This window comes from Nothoprocta perdicaria, unplaced genomic scaffold, assembly GCF_003342845.1.
Source record: "Nothoprocta perdicaria isolate Ctin4 unplaced genomic scaffold, notPer1 scaffold_6, whole genome shotgun sequence".
In the NCBI taxonomy this organism is placed as follows: domain Eukaryota; kingdom Metazoa; phylum Chordata; class Aves; order Tinamiformes; family Tinamidae; genus Nothoprocta; species Nothoprocta perdicaria.
The window spans coordinates 9,082,194-9,096,363 of record NW_020455865.1 but is presented as its reverse complement, the minus strand read 5'-3'; the positions used below and the strand labels follow the sequence as shown (position 1 = coordinate 9,096,363).

Here is a 14,170-nt window from a genome sequence, read left to right as displayed (position 1 = left end):
TCCTACAACGCATTTCCATTGGCTAAACATAACTATGTTAAGTGTGCTGCATACACAGGAAAGTTAAAAACACTCTTAAAAAGGCTTTGCATTTAGAGCTGAACCACTGAAAAAGAAATATAGCACGTGAGATGGGGAACTGTCTGCTTACAGAGCAGCTTCTGAAAAACTCACTAAGCACACACCTAAAATCTGATCCTAGGTGCTTTGCATATTGAGAATCGGCACTTCTCATTTTTTACAAACATTTTTACTTATAAATTGGAAGAAGGAAATTAACTTTTTTCTCAAGACTCAGCAGAATGACGATCAGAGGCAGCTTTTTTTATTGAAAGCAGCTTTAAGACTTAGACAATGAACAGGCCAGGTGACACAACGAGCCAGCTCCATCTTCCACAACTGGTTCGTGTGATTCGTTTCTGGCCTTGCTCAGAATCATCAGAGCATCATTATGGTTGGAAGACCCTCAAGATCACTGCGTACAACTCCTGAGCTCAGGAGTGAAAACCCACAGGGTTCACATGGCTCCAAGGCACCTTTGGGTGGGCTGCCTGTGCTCCAGGGGCAGCCCGGTGAGGCAATTTGCAAGTTCTGATGGACACTGTTTTGAAAGCACTCTGGAAACAGGTCCACGACTCACAGGTCTCATCAAAAGGAAACTACTGGGTTGCAGAGCCTCTTGCCTGTTAATACCAAGGCGACTCTCTCATTCACACAATGGGTGTGAATGGGTGGCAGCTCAACAGTCCCTCTCCATCCACTCTGTGCATCCACTCTTCTCCATCCACCCCATAGCCCTGGGGCGGCCCTTTCTGCTAGCAGACAGATTCAAGCTGAGTCACCAAATGGTGCTTTGCCCAGCACAACAGCCACACAAATTCTATCTTGATGTTGTTGCAGGGGCAGGAAGACCCCAGGGTTCCCAGGTAACGACAGTGGGGCCATCTGCACTCACGCTCTCACCGAGTGGGGTTGTGTGGGATCTTCATTCCATCACCTTCGCTTGTGGCTGCCCATTCCCACATAAGCCTCCAGGGCTTCCAAGTCTCCTTCAGGTGACCTCAGCTGCTGACCTGCTCTGCCTGCCCTCCCTCCTCACTGGAGACATCAACCCGTGTGTTTAAGAGGGAAAAAACAGTGAGCAGGACGTGCCCAGCACCATCCAGCACCAAAAGATGCTGCTGCTTTCTTCAGTACCACTACAGCTGAGCCTGTCACTACAAGCTCCCATCCACATCAGGCAAATGTTCCTCGGGATCCAAGTGCAGCCACGCAGCCCTCAGGCTCAGCCCACCTGTGATTCAACTCCCCCACCGAGGGACCAGTGTCCACAGCTGCAGGAGTTTGGTGCTCAGCAGCATTTGGGAGTAGAGAGGATGGCAGGGTCTGCTCCTCTGCCAGCTGCAACCACACAGTCAGCAGCTGCTTCGCTGCCTGGCTGGTGCCTACTGGCTGAAGCACCACAGTGAAGCCAGAGCTCCTGAGAGCCTGTGGCATGCACAGGACACTGAGTTACCCACCCCTGAAACACGGGCATGGAAAGGAGGAAACGGTGAGCTAAGGAACACATTCATTAAAAGTGATGCTATCTGCTTAGACACATAAACACCAGGATGGCTTTAGAGACTTCCACGGCCTCTCTAGTCACCAGTATCATCTATGCAAGGACGGTCACTAAAGCTGCTGGCAATGAGAATATCTGCATTGACACCTGAGAAAACAAATAAAAGAAAAGAGATGGCTGGGAGGAAGAGCTGGAAAGAAGAGCGCTGAATGGGACACACAGGAAGCAGCACAAGAAAGAAAGAGTCAAGGTGGGAAAAGCACATGGCTGGGGAAAAAACAGAATGTGGGATAGACAAGGGAATGGGGAAAGGCCAGAATTTTATACATCCCCACATACCAGTCTGGCTTTGAGTAGTGTGTTGGCTTCCTAATGCAGAAAGGAAGAGCTTCCAGCCAAGGCCCAAATCCTCCCAGAGAAGCCTTGAGCAGCCCTCAGGTTTTCCAGTTCAAAGAGAGGTTCAGGTGAGCACCTTGCAATGTCCTGGCAGGCCCTGGCACCCATGCTGGTAAGCCTAGAACCACTCCTAACCATAGCAGATGATGAGCAAGGCATATGAAGGTCAGGACTTAATTTGTAAAAATTTCTGCGTTTGGTTTGTTTTTTACCATGAGCTTTCACTCTTGTGTGTTTTAAATTTTGCAAGTTAGACACAAACTGATTCAGGACAAGGATGAGCGTGATGTGAGCAGGTACAAGCAGATGGAAAGGAGGATCTGTGAGTTGTGTCACAGCAACCGTGGGTCAGTATTTAAAAGATGTTCAGGCAGAACTAAATTCTTGGGCAATATATGATAGACAATTCTTTTTTTGTATTATTTTTTCTTGGCCCTCTTCCCATGCTACAGATACATCTTCCCACCTGCAAAGCTAAAGAGCAGCAAGTTTGCAGCCAGAAGGTTTTTCAACACAGATTTCTTGGCTTTAGGGACGAGCTGTTTGATACGAAGGAAGATGGTTCTGTCCTTCTTCCATCACTGCCTAAGAACAACCCAAAGCCGCTGCGGTTAAAGCGGCGACAGAGCAGCTCCTAGAGCAGTCAGGAACCCTTTTAAAGATGAACTCTTAAACACTCGGAAATCCTCCACACAAACCACGCATGCTACAGACACAGGACATGAGGAACAGGGGCTGCTTTCAGAACAGCGAGTGACAGCACCAGCTCTGTCCCTGTTCTGTCATTTCTACCGGCCTGGTTTGGCCCACTGAGGAGAGGCTCTGCCAAAGGGAACAGGAGCACAGAGTATAAGGGCCTGAAACAGAGACAAGCTCACCTGATGGATTCTGCTTACATCGCTTTTCTTTAGGTTTTTCTGTCCCCGAATGAATAGCTGCAATTGTGGTGAATGCTTGGATTAGTACAGGATCGATCCTCATTGCACATTACCCAGTATTTTAGTAACAAACAGCTTTTTTTCCCATTTCAGAATCTCCCACTCCTCTAGACCACACATGAGTTTTCCAGCACCATCCCATTCCTTTATTAGACAGTTCCAGAAGATGCCTCGTGTGCTCCAGAGGCGGATATAACCCTCCAAATGCATGACATTTAACCTGCTGCGGGGGTAAATTCCTTCCTAACTCCTGGCAGTTCCTGGAGAACACAGCTCTGTCTCTTACCCGTCCATTCCAGCTCGCAGCACTGTGCACACCACATGCTTTAGTCCTCTTGAAAGGGCAAGGGAAGGAGGCAGCCTTTTCTGCTTGCATGTGACTGACCTTTGCATGAAGATGCTGAAAGGCCATTACATCTGGCATGTCTGTTAAACTCCAATTAGGGAGTTTAACAGCGGTAGTGTCCCACTTGCAAGCAAGGAAATACATGGAGGGGATGAAAGCAAGATCTTGCAAAGGAAGCTTTATAAATGCCATACCTAAATAAAACTGTCTATAATGGGGGGTTATGTTCAGTTACTATCACTTGGATGTAAATTCAAAGGAAACCCAGGAAGTGAAGCACATTTGAGTTCCTTCTCGCACATCTATTCTGCTCTCACCTCGCCACATCGGACATACTGTGACCTCCCTGGAGTGAATTCACAGGCAGCCGGATTTCTGTTCACAGTGAAGCGCAACCACAATTCAGCATCACTGTAAGATGCAAATTGCTATTTTATTTATAGTCCTCAAAATTCTCTTGCTTGTTGAAAATTGTTTTGCTTCACAAGGACTTCACTGATGAACAAAGAATGGGCACAGCTTCATCTCCATCCATATTCCCCCTTTTCTGCATCTTTGTTCTCCAGGAAAACGACTGTGCTGAAGTACCTGGACCTCAGGAGCAGCATCCCCACCTCACTGTTCGTGGAGGCTCCAGAGTGCCAGAAATTGGGGGAGGATTGGAAAGAGGACTATACCCCAGGAAGGCGAGGAGCTTGCAAGCTTTGCAGAAAGCACCCAACACACAAACCACCACCAGTCGCAGCTGAATCCTGCCCTGCAGAGGGATGTGCTAAGCAACAGCAGGAGGGAACGACCACACTTACCGCTGGAGTTCTGAGAACTGCTGTTTGTTTCTTCAAAGTTGTTCTGCCCTTTGCCTTCCACTCTCCTGCTGAAAGCACTTTCTGCTGGGTGGAGAACAAAGCATGGACGGTGACTGGTCAATAATGGACACAGAATCACACAAACAGGAAGCAGACAACACATTCCCATGCCACATAATTGTATACCCTGAACACGGTAGAAAGGCTAAATTTCTCATTCTGGAGGCAAACGGGCCAGATTCATTGAAGGGATAACATGCAGATATTTTTTTACAGTGCCTTCTGGCAGAGGTGGCCTGGATTAACCTCTAGGGAGCCCAGAACCACCAGTCCAGAGGGGACACGGCTTCTTCCCGGCCACCAAAACACACCCTATGGAACCCCTCCTATGCTCTGGCACAGGGGACAGGCCTGTGGATGGGACTCGGGTCCTCACCACAGCTCATTTAGAGTGTCACCAGTGTCCCGCTGTGCCGGCTCTCCCCGGCATCCCGGTCACCAGCACCCCCTTCCCACACACCCTCCCCGAAGCCTCCGAGCGGAGCAGTCGCCGGCGCTCTGCAGGCTGCGCACGACTCGGGAAGGCCAACGCGGCCCCTTGTGCCCTCCTCGCTGCCTTACGGGCAGGCCGCCCTGCTCTGCCCGCTGCCAGCGGCGCTCTGCTGGGCTCAGCAACGCCCAAGTTGTCCAGCAAGGGGGGCTGAAGAAAGAAATCCTCAATGCACGAGTGCCAGTGACATAGAACTCCCCCGAAGCTCTGTTTCAGATGAGTGTTTTAATTCTGTGAACTGCCAAGCAGCCAGGGGCTCTGTCTGGACATTCGCAGAGAGGTCCCAGCCACCTGCAGCCTCGAGAGCCCCTCCAATGAAGCATGGCCTGGATAAGGGCCCTGAATCTCCCTTTGGCTGCAAGAGCCCTGAGGTGCATGAAGCTCCCGGGCCATGAACGCAACCTGGTCAGGCCTCAGTGGAAATATCCACTGACCGGCAAACCCTTCCAGTGATGACGAGGCTCCTCAAATTCTCCAACTACTACATTCCTGCTTCCTCCCAAAATACGGGAAAACATGAGGGCTTGATAATCAATTCAGGAGTTAAGCAGATCACATAAAAGAGGGCTGAAAAGGAGCAGGACACATTATCCCACCCATCTCTTCCCACAGATAAGTGCTATCAATGAGAGGCCTTAAGCAACTGGTGAACCAGATGGCACAGTGGGAAGAGGAGACCGTGGCAAAAGGGATTCAACTGTCCTTTCCTTCCCACCCCCAGGAGACCCGGGTTCAAATCCTGGCTTATGTCACAAGGGAAAGCAAGCTGGAAACCTCCAAAGATATTTGGAAAAAAAATCCATGGTGTTTTTTCCCCCATCTCCTAAAACTTTTTATTTGGCTGGTCTGGCAGTTAGGAACAGGTCTAACGAGTGTCCTTGGACTTGTCCTGTGTTTTCCTACCAGGAAAGGGCAGCTTCCACAAGGCAGACCACTCTCTCCTCCCATCTGGACCTCCTGCACGCGTCTGAACACTCTGCAGAGCCAACCTAGGCACCCAGGGCAGGGCAGGAGCAGCCGGCCTGGCGTCTGCGCATGTCTGCTGTGCAGAGTGGTGCTCCTCCACCCTTGGGTTTACCCAGGCCCACATGGAACGTCGCTGACTGCGACACTAGGAAGGCATCCACTCGGGACACTGTCTTCCGATATGTGTTACAGCCAATGCACTTGTATTCTCGAAGCCACTCGAACTGCATCTGTGCACAACACTGCCTTGAAAGACACCACGGAGATGATGCTACTGGAAACATGGGAGGACGCTGGGGCTAAAAAGAGTTTCTTGAAGATCACTGTATCTGGCTGAAGTACCACACTGATTCCTTCCTTCATACAGGGAGAGAACAAGTCTAACTTACACTTAATGCACTGATATACTTTTTGATTACAGAAGTAGGAAAAAAATATCCCATTACAAAAAAAACCATCTCCCAGTTATTGCTTGGATGAATCTGACCTCTGACCCAGGAAGACTCCTGGTTAGGCTCTTTCTGCTTGTGTAAGAGACATGAAATGGGAAGAAGCTGTCATAAGTTTAGATAAACAATGAAAAAAGTTCCTCAGCTTGAACTCCTAACTTGATAGAACTGGAGAGATCTTCAAATTAGAAATAAAGAAAAATGATTATTTAAGAGCTGCAATAACAGTATGGAATTTCAGGGCCCACAAGCTATAGGAAGACAGGTTATTCACTGTAATATCTGGGAGCTGCAGATGTGCATGTGGTCTAACCAAAAATGCCCTTGTTCAGAGTGCTGCGGTCTCTGTCTCCACAGCCATGGGTGCTTCTCACATCTGTCCGTGCGAGACATTTCAGGGGCATCTAAACAATATCTGATTAACTACTCCTTCCACTGAATTAAATGGAATATATATCTACCAAACCCTCAGATTTGAGAAAACTCTTCCCTGTTGTGTGCTAACATGAACTGTACATCTCCCATTATATTTATTAATAATTATTTTTGACTGCGCTTTTTTTCCCTATTTTTTTTAAATTATATGTTTGATCTTGTTTGGAAGGAACGAGCGGGAACATGGGGAGGAGCGACTCCAACTCCACTTGTCTGACCCCTCTGTAGCGGCCCTGCACCCTTCACTTTGCTGCTGGAGCCCATCTCATCTCTGGGTGCTTCCTGTGAGGAACGTGCAAACACCTGCACTTCATTGCATTCGACTTTCCCCAGGCACAGACCTACCTCTGAAATAAGCACCTGTGAGATACACAAGCCAAACAAAGCTGAAATAAATGCAAAAATCCCCATACCTGAGAAGCCACTAAGCCCGTCTTGGACAGCAAGCTCTCCTCAGTTTGTGACACCAGGATTTGAAACAGGGTCTTTTGTGCCTTGTCATTTGTATGATGCTTTAAAAAAATACTTGCCACTGGGAAGAGGCTTTAAAACCCTACTGTTGATTTAAATTTTGTTTTGTACCTTGTTAAAGGATAGAATCCCCTCAACTGCTTCTGGGAATAGCTTTTCTGGGACAGTCTTGGATGGAGCAGACTGAGTCCAGGAAGGGTCAAAAAGCCATCCCAGGGCAGGACTGGACACTGAGCAGTTAAGAAAGTTGATGGTAGAAAGGCAATTGGTACCTGTGATGGCCTTGCTTCCTGGGGATCCAGAATTTGGAGCGCGGAACATCTGGGATTGGGATGCCGGTGGGACACCGGAGGGGGTGCGGTGCAGGAGGGTGGAACATCGGTTTAGTGAAGGCGGTGTTTTTTTGCTGGATTGGCTCGCCTGTGTCTTCACTGCCACGAAGAGTGGAGATCGAGAGAACTCTGGATATGAACACTCAGAACTAGTGCCTGGACAGTCAGTCAGCTCCCAGCCCGTGGGTCTTCTGGGAGGATTGCTTTCTAACATCCATGCTCACGGATCCCTTGCACGGGGACCTGCAGCGACTGGGCATCCACCGATCTCATATAACAAAATTGTTTTCCCACTACCCAAAGGGTCAGATTCCTAAGCTCATTAGTTCCCCTCCACACCTTTAACTGCCACGTGACCAACCCACTTCTCCTCCAGCAAAAATCACCCCATCCATCCAGGCATCCCAGCTGATTGGGGTTTATTGCACCTCTGTGCTCTGCTTTTACTTCAGTAAAGTCTGAGCCTAGAGAGCAGGTTTCTAATGTGCTACTCAAGAGCTCTAAGTGGGGGAAAAAGTTAAATCTTTTATCCTTGAGCCTTACATATGTCCTAGAGATTTCTAGCTACATTCCTTGTCTCTGCAACCTAATATAAGGAAAAGGGGGTTGTTGGTAATGGGAGGGAAGTATGAGGGAGAGGTCCCATCCCACAGGTCAGGAGATGTCTTTTGGCTCCCACGTCAAGTGCTGGCAAGTCATGGAGAAATTCTGAGTATTGCTGTGCTATGCTCTTTGAACATACCCCAACCTACAAGGAGGCATTTTGGTCTCTGCAAACGCGCAGGGCGAATTTCCAGGAATTTTCAATGCCAAAAGTCGTACGAAAACTTTCTGGGAGAACACTCCTTTGTTCAGGCTGAATGGATTAATAAAAAAATCAGTATAATAAAATGTGATAAATCACACATACACATGCAAAGGGGAATGAAGACTCTCCAGTGGAATGAAGACTCTTCATGGAAGTTTGGATATAGTTTCCAAAGACAAGTCCCACTCCAACCATCTGCCACAGAGATGCACTAAGAAGCAATGTTCTCCTAACTCAGAGTCTAAGCTCACTACCGTTGACTACGTCCATGCCCAAGTGACTCTATGGAGTGCCCAAACCTGAAGGGTCTAAGCCAAAACACTCATCCACGTTGAGCAATCCTCAATCACGGGCTGCTGCAGCAGCCCAGGCACCTGTCCTGAAGCAGGTGGGCAGAAAAGTGACCTGGACTGGCACTGCTCATCTGCAGATCCTGAGAGGTTCTAGATCTCCCCTGGGCCTGTTCCCATGTTTCCCTAGCAGTGAACGGCAGCAACTGAAAGTGGTGATGGTCGAATCGAAGGATCCTGCAAAGAGAGACTCAGAGCAGTACTTGTTTTGTTTGATCTGTTATACAGACTCAAGATGCCACTTCTAGTGAATGTTGCTATACTTAGACAGATTCTTCTACAGCAGGTTTTCCTGTAGTCTAAGTCAAGACACTTCTCTGCTTGGTGTCTGGCCAGCTGAATGGGTTGGGACTTACTCCTGCTTGCTAGGCATCAGCTCAGTCCCCATGGATAATCTTCCTTCAGTTGCTGCCAAACTGGCAGTAAATATGCAGTCAGGTAAGACAATTTCCTGCACAAATGACAACCAGTTTCCCAAGAGGGAAACTGCTGCTTTACTGCTCATCTACACCAACTAAGAGAAGTAGCAACCAGCCAACAGCATCACAGACACACAAGGTCATCTCAGATTCTCGGCAGGCCAGACACTGTTCTGTCTCTGGGAGATCGGAAGGGTGAAATTTCAGTACTATGAAGACCTCCAAAAATAATTTTTTCTCTATACTTCGAAAACAAAAATGGCTGGAATCTGACATAAACAGACTGACTGTTTGGAATCAAACTTGTGATACAGCAGCAGACTCAACTTTATTCCTATCCCTCTCCAGACACAAAGTTCATAGATACTCCATCCAACAAAACAAGGTTCAAGCTAGCAAGCCAAGACAGACAGGATGAAAAGAACAGTAATCCTGTGAGTCTGGAGGATGCTAAAAAATTATTGAAGAAAGTGTTTTAGTCTTTAGCTTACCAGATAGTAAATTATCTCTGAAGACCAAGCAACATACATAGCGATGATCACATAACTCCTCTGTCCTTGAAAGTAAGTCTTCACTGTGAAACTCACTGCCTTAGTCTTGAAAGGCCAAGTTCAAGGTACTTTTGCAAATAAAAACTTTCAGTTGCTGAAAGGTTATTAAAAAAACTTACAATCTGCAAACAGAAAGTACGACTGGAGACAGCATCATGAGCAGATGATCCTGTAGCAGTTGTTATGGAATTTCTTTAACTTTCTTGAAAGCATCTCAGATTTGTTCCAGTTAAGGCTCATTAACCAGATAAGGAAGGGCAATAGAGTAAATCTAGCTGTTTGTCAGTTTTAGGGAAGGATCAATTCTTTACCTTCTTTTTAAAAAATCAATAACCTGGAGGAAACCCCAATCTTCATATGAAATGCTTTTAAATAGCCCAAGGCTAGGAAGACAAGTGCATAACTTATAATAAGTCACCCTGCATAATCTACAGTCACTTGCTAAACTGCGTGCACCGTGTTAGGGCCACACCAAGTGGCATGTGGTGGGCTAAAGAAGACAGACGATATGTAAAAGATGAGGGATTCCTTGCTGGAGCAGGACACAACCTGGCATTTGCCGTGCGGTGGACGGCAGCCTGCACACCTGCCCTGGATCTAGCTGGCTCCTGCCATTCTAAAAGCCCCTAAATAGACAACAGGACATTCAAAGGAGAGGGCAAGAAGATAAAGACAGGACAAGAGCACCACAGGTTCCAACAGAAGCGCCAAGACGCTCAGCGCAAGGCGAGGTGCTTAACTGGGAGACAGTCACTGTGGAGTGACTTGATGGTAGCTCTACCTCTAGCAAAGGCAGAACTTTGGTAACCTGGACTCCGTTCACCGAGCAGACAAAGTCGCAATAAGATCCAACGTCTCCAAGTTGGAACGAGGTATTTTGAGTTTTGACTTAGGGAAGGTTACAAATCTACCTAACAGGCTGGGATATTTTCCCTCACTCTTAACAGCAAGATTGGACGCCTCTCTAAAACACACACCTCACAGAAGTACAGAATGGATGAGGACGGAAGGGACCTTTGGAGATTATCTAGCCTAGTTCTAACTTGAGCAGTTAAATCAAGGCAATCCCATAATCTAGAATTCAAGTATGTCCAGATATCATAGCAGCCCCTTCTTGCTTTTTTGCTTTGGTAAGACATTCAAACTCCACGTGTGACATGCTTTGATGAGGAAGGAGACACAGGCAGCCATTTCAATGTCCAAGAGATGCATGAATCCCTGCACAATACAGTGGAAAAAATTTTATGACTTAGCTTATTCCAGGTAAAAGCTCTGGTGAATCTGAATATTAAGGTTTTTTTTCAGAAAGATTTTGTCAGAAAAGGGAAGGAAGTATGGCTGGAAAAAAACTCAGGATGGATCAGAAAGACTTATACCATCATGTCTGGAAAGATTTATTTATTTGTTTATGGAAAAGAACTACCTTTCATGAGGTAACAGAAAGAGATGACTTAACAGTGGGCTGAAATTCAATACACTGAGCTAACACTTCTGTTATTAACAGGAGCTTCTGCAGGAAAGATCTGTACTCAAATCTATCAAATACTTAACGTGCTTTTTTATACATATCAACAATTATTGCTAGTGGGGCCTGTTGCTAAGACACTGGGAATCAGAAAGCAGGGAAAAACACCCTTAATCACAAATTTCACTCACTGAGGTGAGGAAGCAAAGCAAAGCCACCCAGCTGGGACGGGGATCGGTGCTCCTCTCAGTCTGGCAGCACTCGCAGTTGAAACGAGACCCGATACCGACAAGGATCCCTTCTGCTAACGGGGAGAAATGGATCCGACAAGGATCCCTTCCTTCTGCTAAGGGGCAAAGCCACCACGGCCGCTGCCGTAAGAAACACAGGGAGTGCTTAAATACCTTCGATGGAAAATCTTATTTGGTTTCTTTCATGATAAAAAAGGTAACTGCTCAGCCGGGCTGGGTGGGCTCCTCCTTGGGCGCTGCGAGGCCGGGCTGCTCCCAGGGCCCGGCAGCCAGGAGCAGGTCCCAGCATCGCCGCTGCCACCAGCCAGGCCCCGTCCCCGTGCTCCCGCCTCAGGCCGCGCTCACGTCCAACCAGGGAACACGCCTACGGTCCGGCTTCCTCAGGAGAAGCCTCCAACACCCTTCTTTGAAAGGACGAACAAGCCTCTGGTGGCCGTGATCAAAAGCTCACCAACCAAGGATGACTTTCGAAGGAGACATTTGGCATTAACAATTCCGGGGACCCTCAGAGCAGATCTGTTTTCCAGAGAGCAGATATCCAGCAGCATGGACCAAAAATTATCCTGGAAGGCTCCATGAACCTTGCAAAATATGAGTTCTTTTTTTTAGCCTCGTTCAGTAATTTTGAATTTATTATTGCAGAAAACTGGAAAGATAGACTCTGGAGCACAGACTTGAGCACACAGACCCAGAAAGCTGGATTGGTAACAGCAACTGGTGAAGCTCCTTCCTTACCTTCTCCCACTAAGGCTAACGTTGCAGCATTTGCCTCCTGGTAACAAAAATAGGGCCAGGGTCAAAGCAGTCTTAGCTTTATTTCATCCCTTGCGTTATAGGAAGAGCAGAGTGTGAGCTGTGGTAAGGCCAGCGTGTTCTGACCAGCTTGCCCTGCGTGCTAACCAAACCCTCTCCCTTCTGCTCACCAGGGTTGGTGATCTGTCACTGCAAATCATAAACCTGACCAGTCATGGCAACTAGGGGGGCACAAACGGGAAAGCTGTCTATGGAGCACAGGGCTGACGCTTATGAAACCACTGTGCAGAGCTGAAATGTCTTCACAGCTGCAGGGGGGCTGGAAGGCTTGTGCACACGTTCTCTCAGGGAGTGCTGGCTCAGCCATGCAGTGGAGAGATCTCTTCTCTTTAGCAACGGCCAGTGCAGAAACCACAGTGTAAGAATGGCTTCCATTCAACCTCCATTCAAGATCCCCATCTTCAACAACCTGCCTCCTCCTCCTCCTCCAAAACTGATGGCTACTGGAGAATCCAGCTTCCTGCGTGACAGATCCCACAACAGGGGAGGAGGTCCTGACTCCTTAACCTCTCCGTAGGGCCCAGGTTTCCCTTACTCAGCAGCTTTCCCTTACCCAGTGAAATGGCTTTCTGCCTTCCACACATGGTAGTCTCAGACTGCCCTAAACACAGGCCTCCAGCAGCCAAAGAGTGGGCCCTTGGGCTCATGCTGGGCAGATGAGCCAGGCTACTCTGTGCAGGATGAAGGGCAGTGTCTGCATGGTCCTTCTGTGTCTGCAATCAGACCCATCTGAGTATCTTCAGGCAAGTAACTCTCACAGAAGACTAGTTTTGTTTGTTTGTTTGTTTGTTTTAAATGCTGGATAATCGAGGCTGGAACCAGCAGCTGCAACCTACTGCAGGTGCTTGCGAGGGTGGAGAGATAGATCCTCAGCGATAAATCCTCTGGAAATGAGACATACTGGGAAGATGGGAACCTGTTCTTGCTGAGCAGAGATTACATGGTTGCTCCTCACAACACACTGTTCCTTAGCTATACAAATGCCAAAGCCCCTTCATCATCTGCACAGGGTTGGGCTAAAGTCACCACAGCCCAGGTGTTTGAGGGTCCATCTTTATTAGGTGATTGACCTACTGTTGGTCACCACCACCAGGTTTTCTCAGGCCCTGCAAACACCTGCATTAAGAACACTGTCTACAATGAGAAGTGGAGGGTGAGGGCGCAAGGATGTTTAGGAATGACTGCAACACGTGTGCTCATAGACATTGACTCAGTTCCCTTGGATAAATGGGAGATAGGAAGATTAAGTCTGATGGTAGTGACAAAGGTGACAATCTGTTCCCTGCACCTTCTGCCATCCTCCCAGTTCATCTCCATGCTCCAGAGAACTTGCATGGGGGCTGTGAGGAGCCACCAATGCCTGGCTGCCTTAAAAGCGATGGTCTGGTGGGCAATGTTCCTAGTTTATTTGTGGAACCCGAACTGCCTTATTGTAATACAAGCTAACTGACTGACTTGGTGCGGGAGGAGCATGTGCTCCCTCTGCCGGCTGTGGGTGAGCAGCTGAAGAAGGTCCCTGAGCTGAACGCCTCCGTCCTCGTCACCAGCCTCAACAGGGGCAGCCCCAACTGCGCAGGGCTGCCGCGCTGGCACGTGCCCTCAAATGGCACCGCAGCACACGGGGATGCCAGGAAAGAAGCAAGAAGTTCAGCCGCAAAGAACTTCTCTGCTTACTTTTAAAGCATCTGAAAGCAGCAAGGCCTCCTCTCCAATATTTCACTAGAATTTTGCACTGAATTACACTTAATCACTCATTATAAGCTCCCCTTTGTCTGGGGAGTGCAGATCGTAGTATCCCTCCAGAGTGCAGATCGCAGCGTCGTGTGGTATGCTGAGAACTGCCTTTTCCCGAGCTCCCTGAAATAAATATTTCATTGCCTGTGATTTAGTAGCAAGCTGCCACAGTCATTTACATGATTTTGAAAACCAGTTTGAACTCACTGGCTGCAACAGTTTCTCAGAAGCTTGTAAGAAAGATGCTTCTCCTCTAGCATGTATATTCACTCATTATACATGGGAATCTAGAATAAAGTTTGTGTACTGCTTTGCTAAATGCACTTCAGGTATGAGAATTTTTAGATAAGTATCAAAATCAAACAGCTAATCCCTGGGGAAGATGTGAAGAATTACATGGATTTTGTTAAAAATTCAGTGACCGTGGGGACCTGGCTGACACGAGCAGTGCCCCTCTAAGAGGAGATTCCAGCTTAGCGCTACAAAGCCCTCTCAGGATATCATCTGCTGCCCACCATCTGCAACC

The 14,170-nt window shown here is 47.9% G+C and overlaps 1 protein-coding gene across 4 annotated transcripts in view; it reads right to left on the bottom strand.

Moving 5' to 3' along the window:
* The window catches only part of ZNF618 (zinc finger protein 618), a 118,202-nt gene that overhangs the window by 17,879 nt on the left and 86,153 nt on the right, over window positions 1-14,170 (bottom strand). For 3 of the 4 annotated variants that reach the window (XM_026049520.1, XM_026049519.1, XM_026049518.1), the window contains 3 exons: window positions 7,194-7,382; window positions 4,051-4,134; window positions 2,839-2,895 (listed from right to left, as the gene is read on the bottom strand). In XM_026049520.1, the coding sequence (XP_025905305.1) occupies window positions 2,839-2,895; window positions 4,051-4,134; window positions 7,194-7,382 (330 nt within the window). The remainder of the gene's footprint in view (window positions 1-2,838; window positions 2,896-4,050; window positions 4,135-7,193; window positions 7,383-14,170) is intronic. The other variant, XM_026049517.1, reaches the window with a different exon arrangement.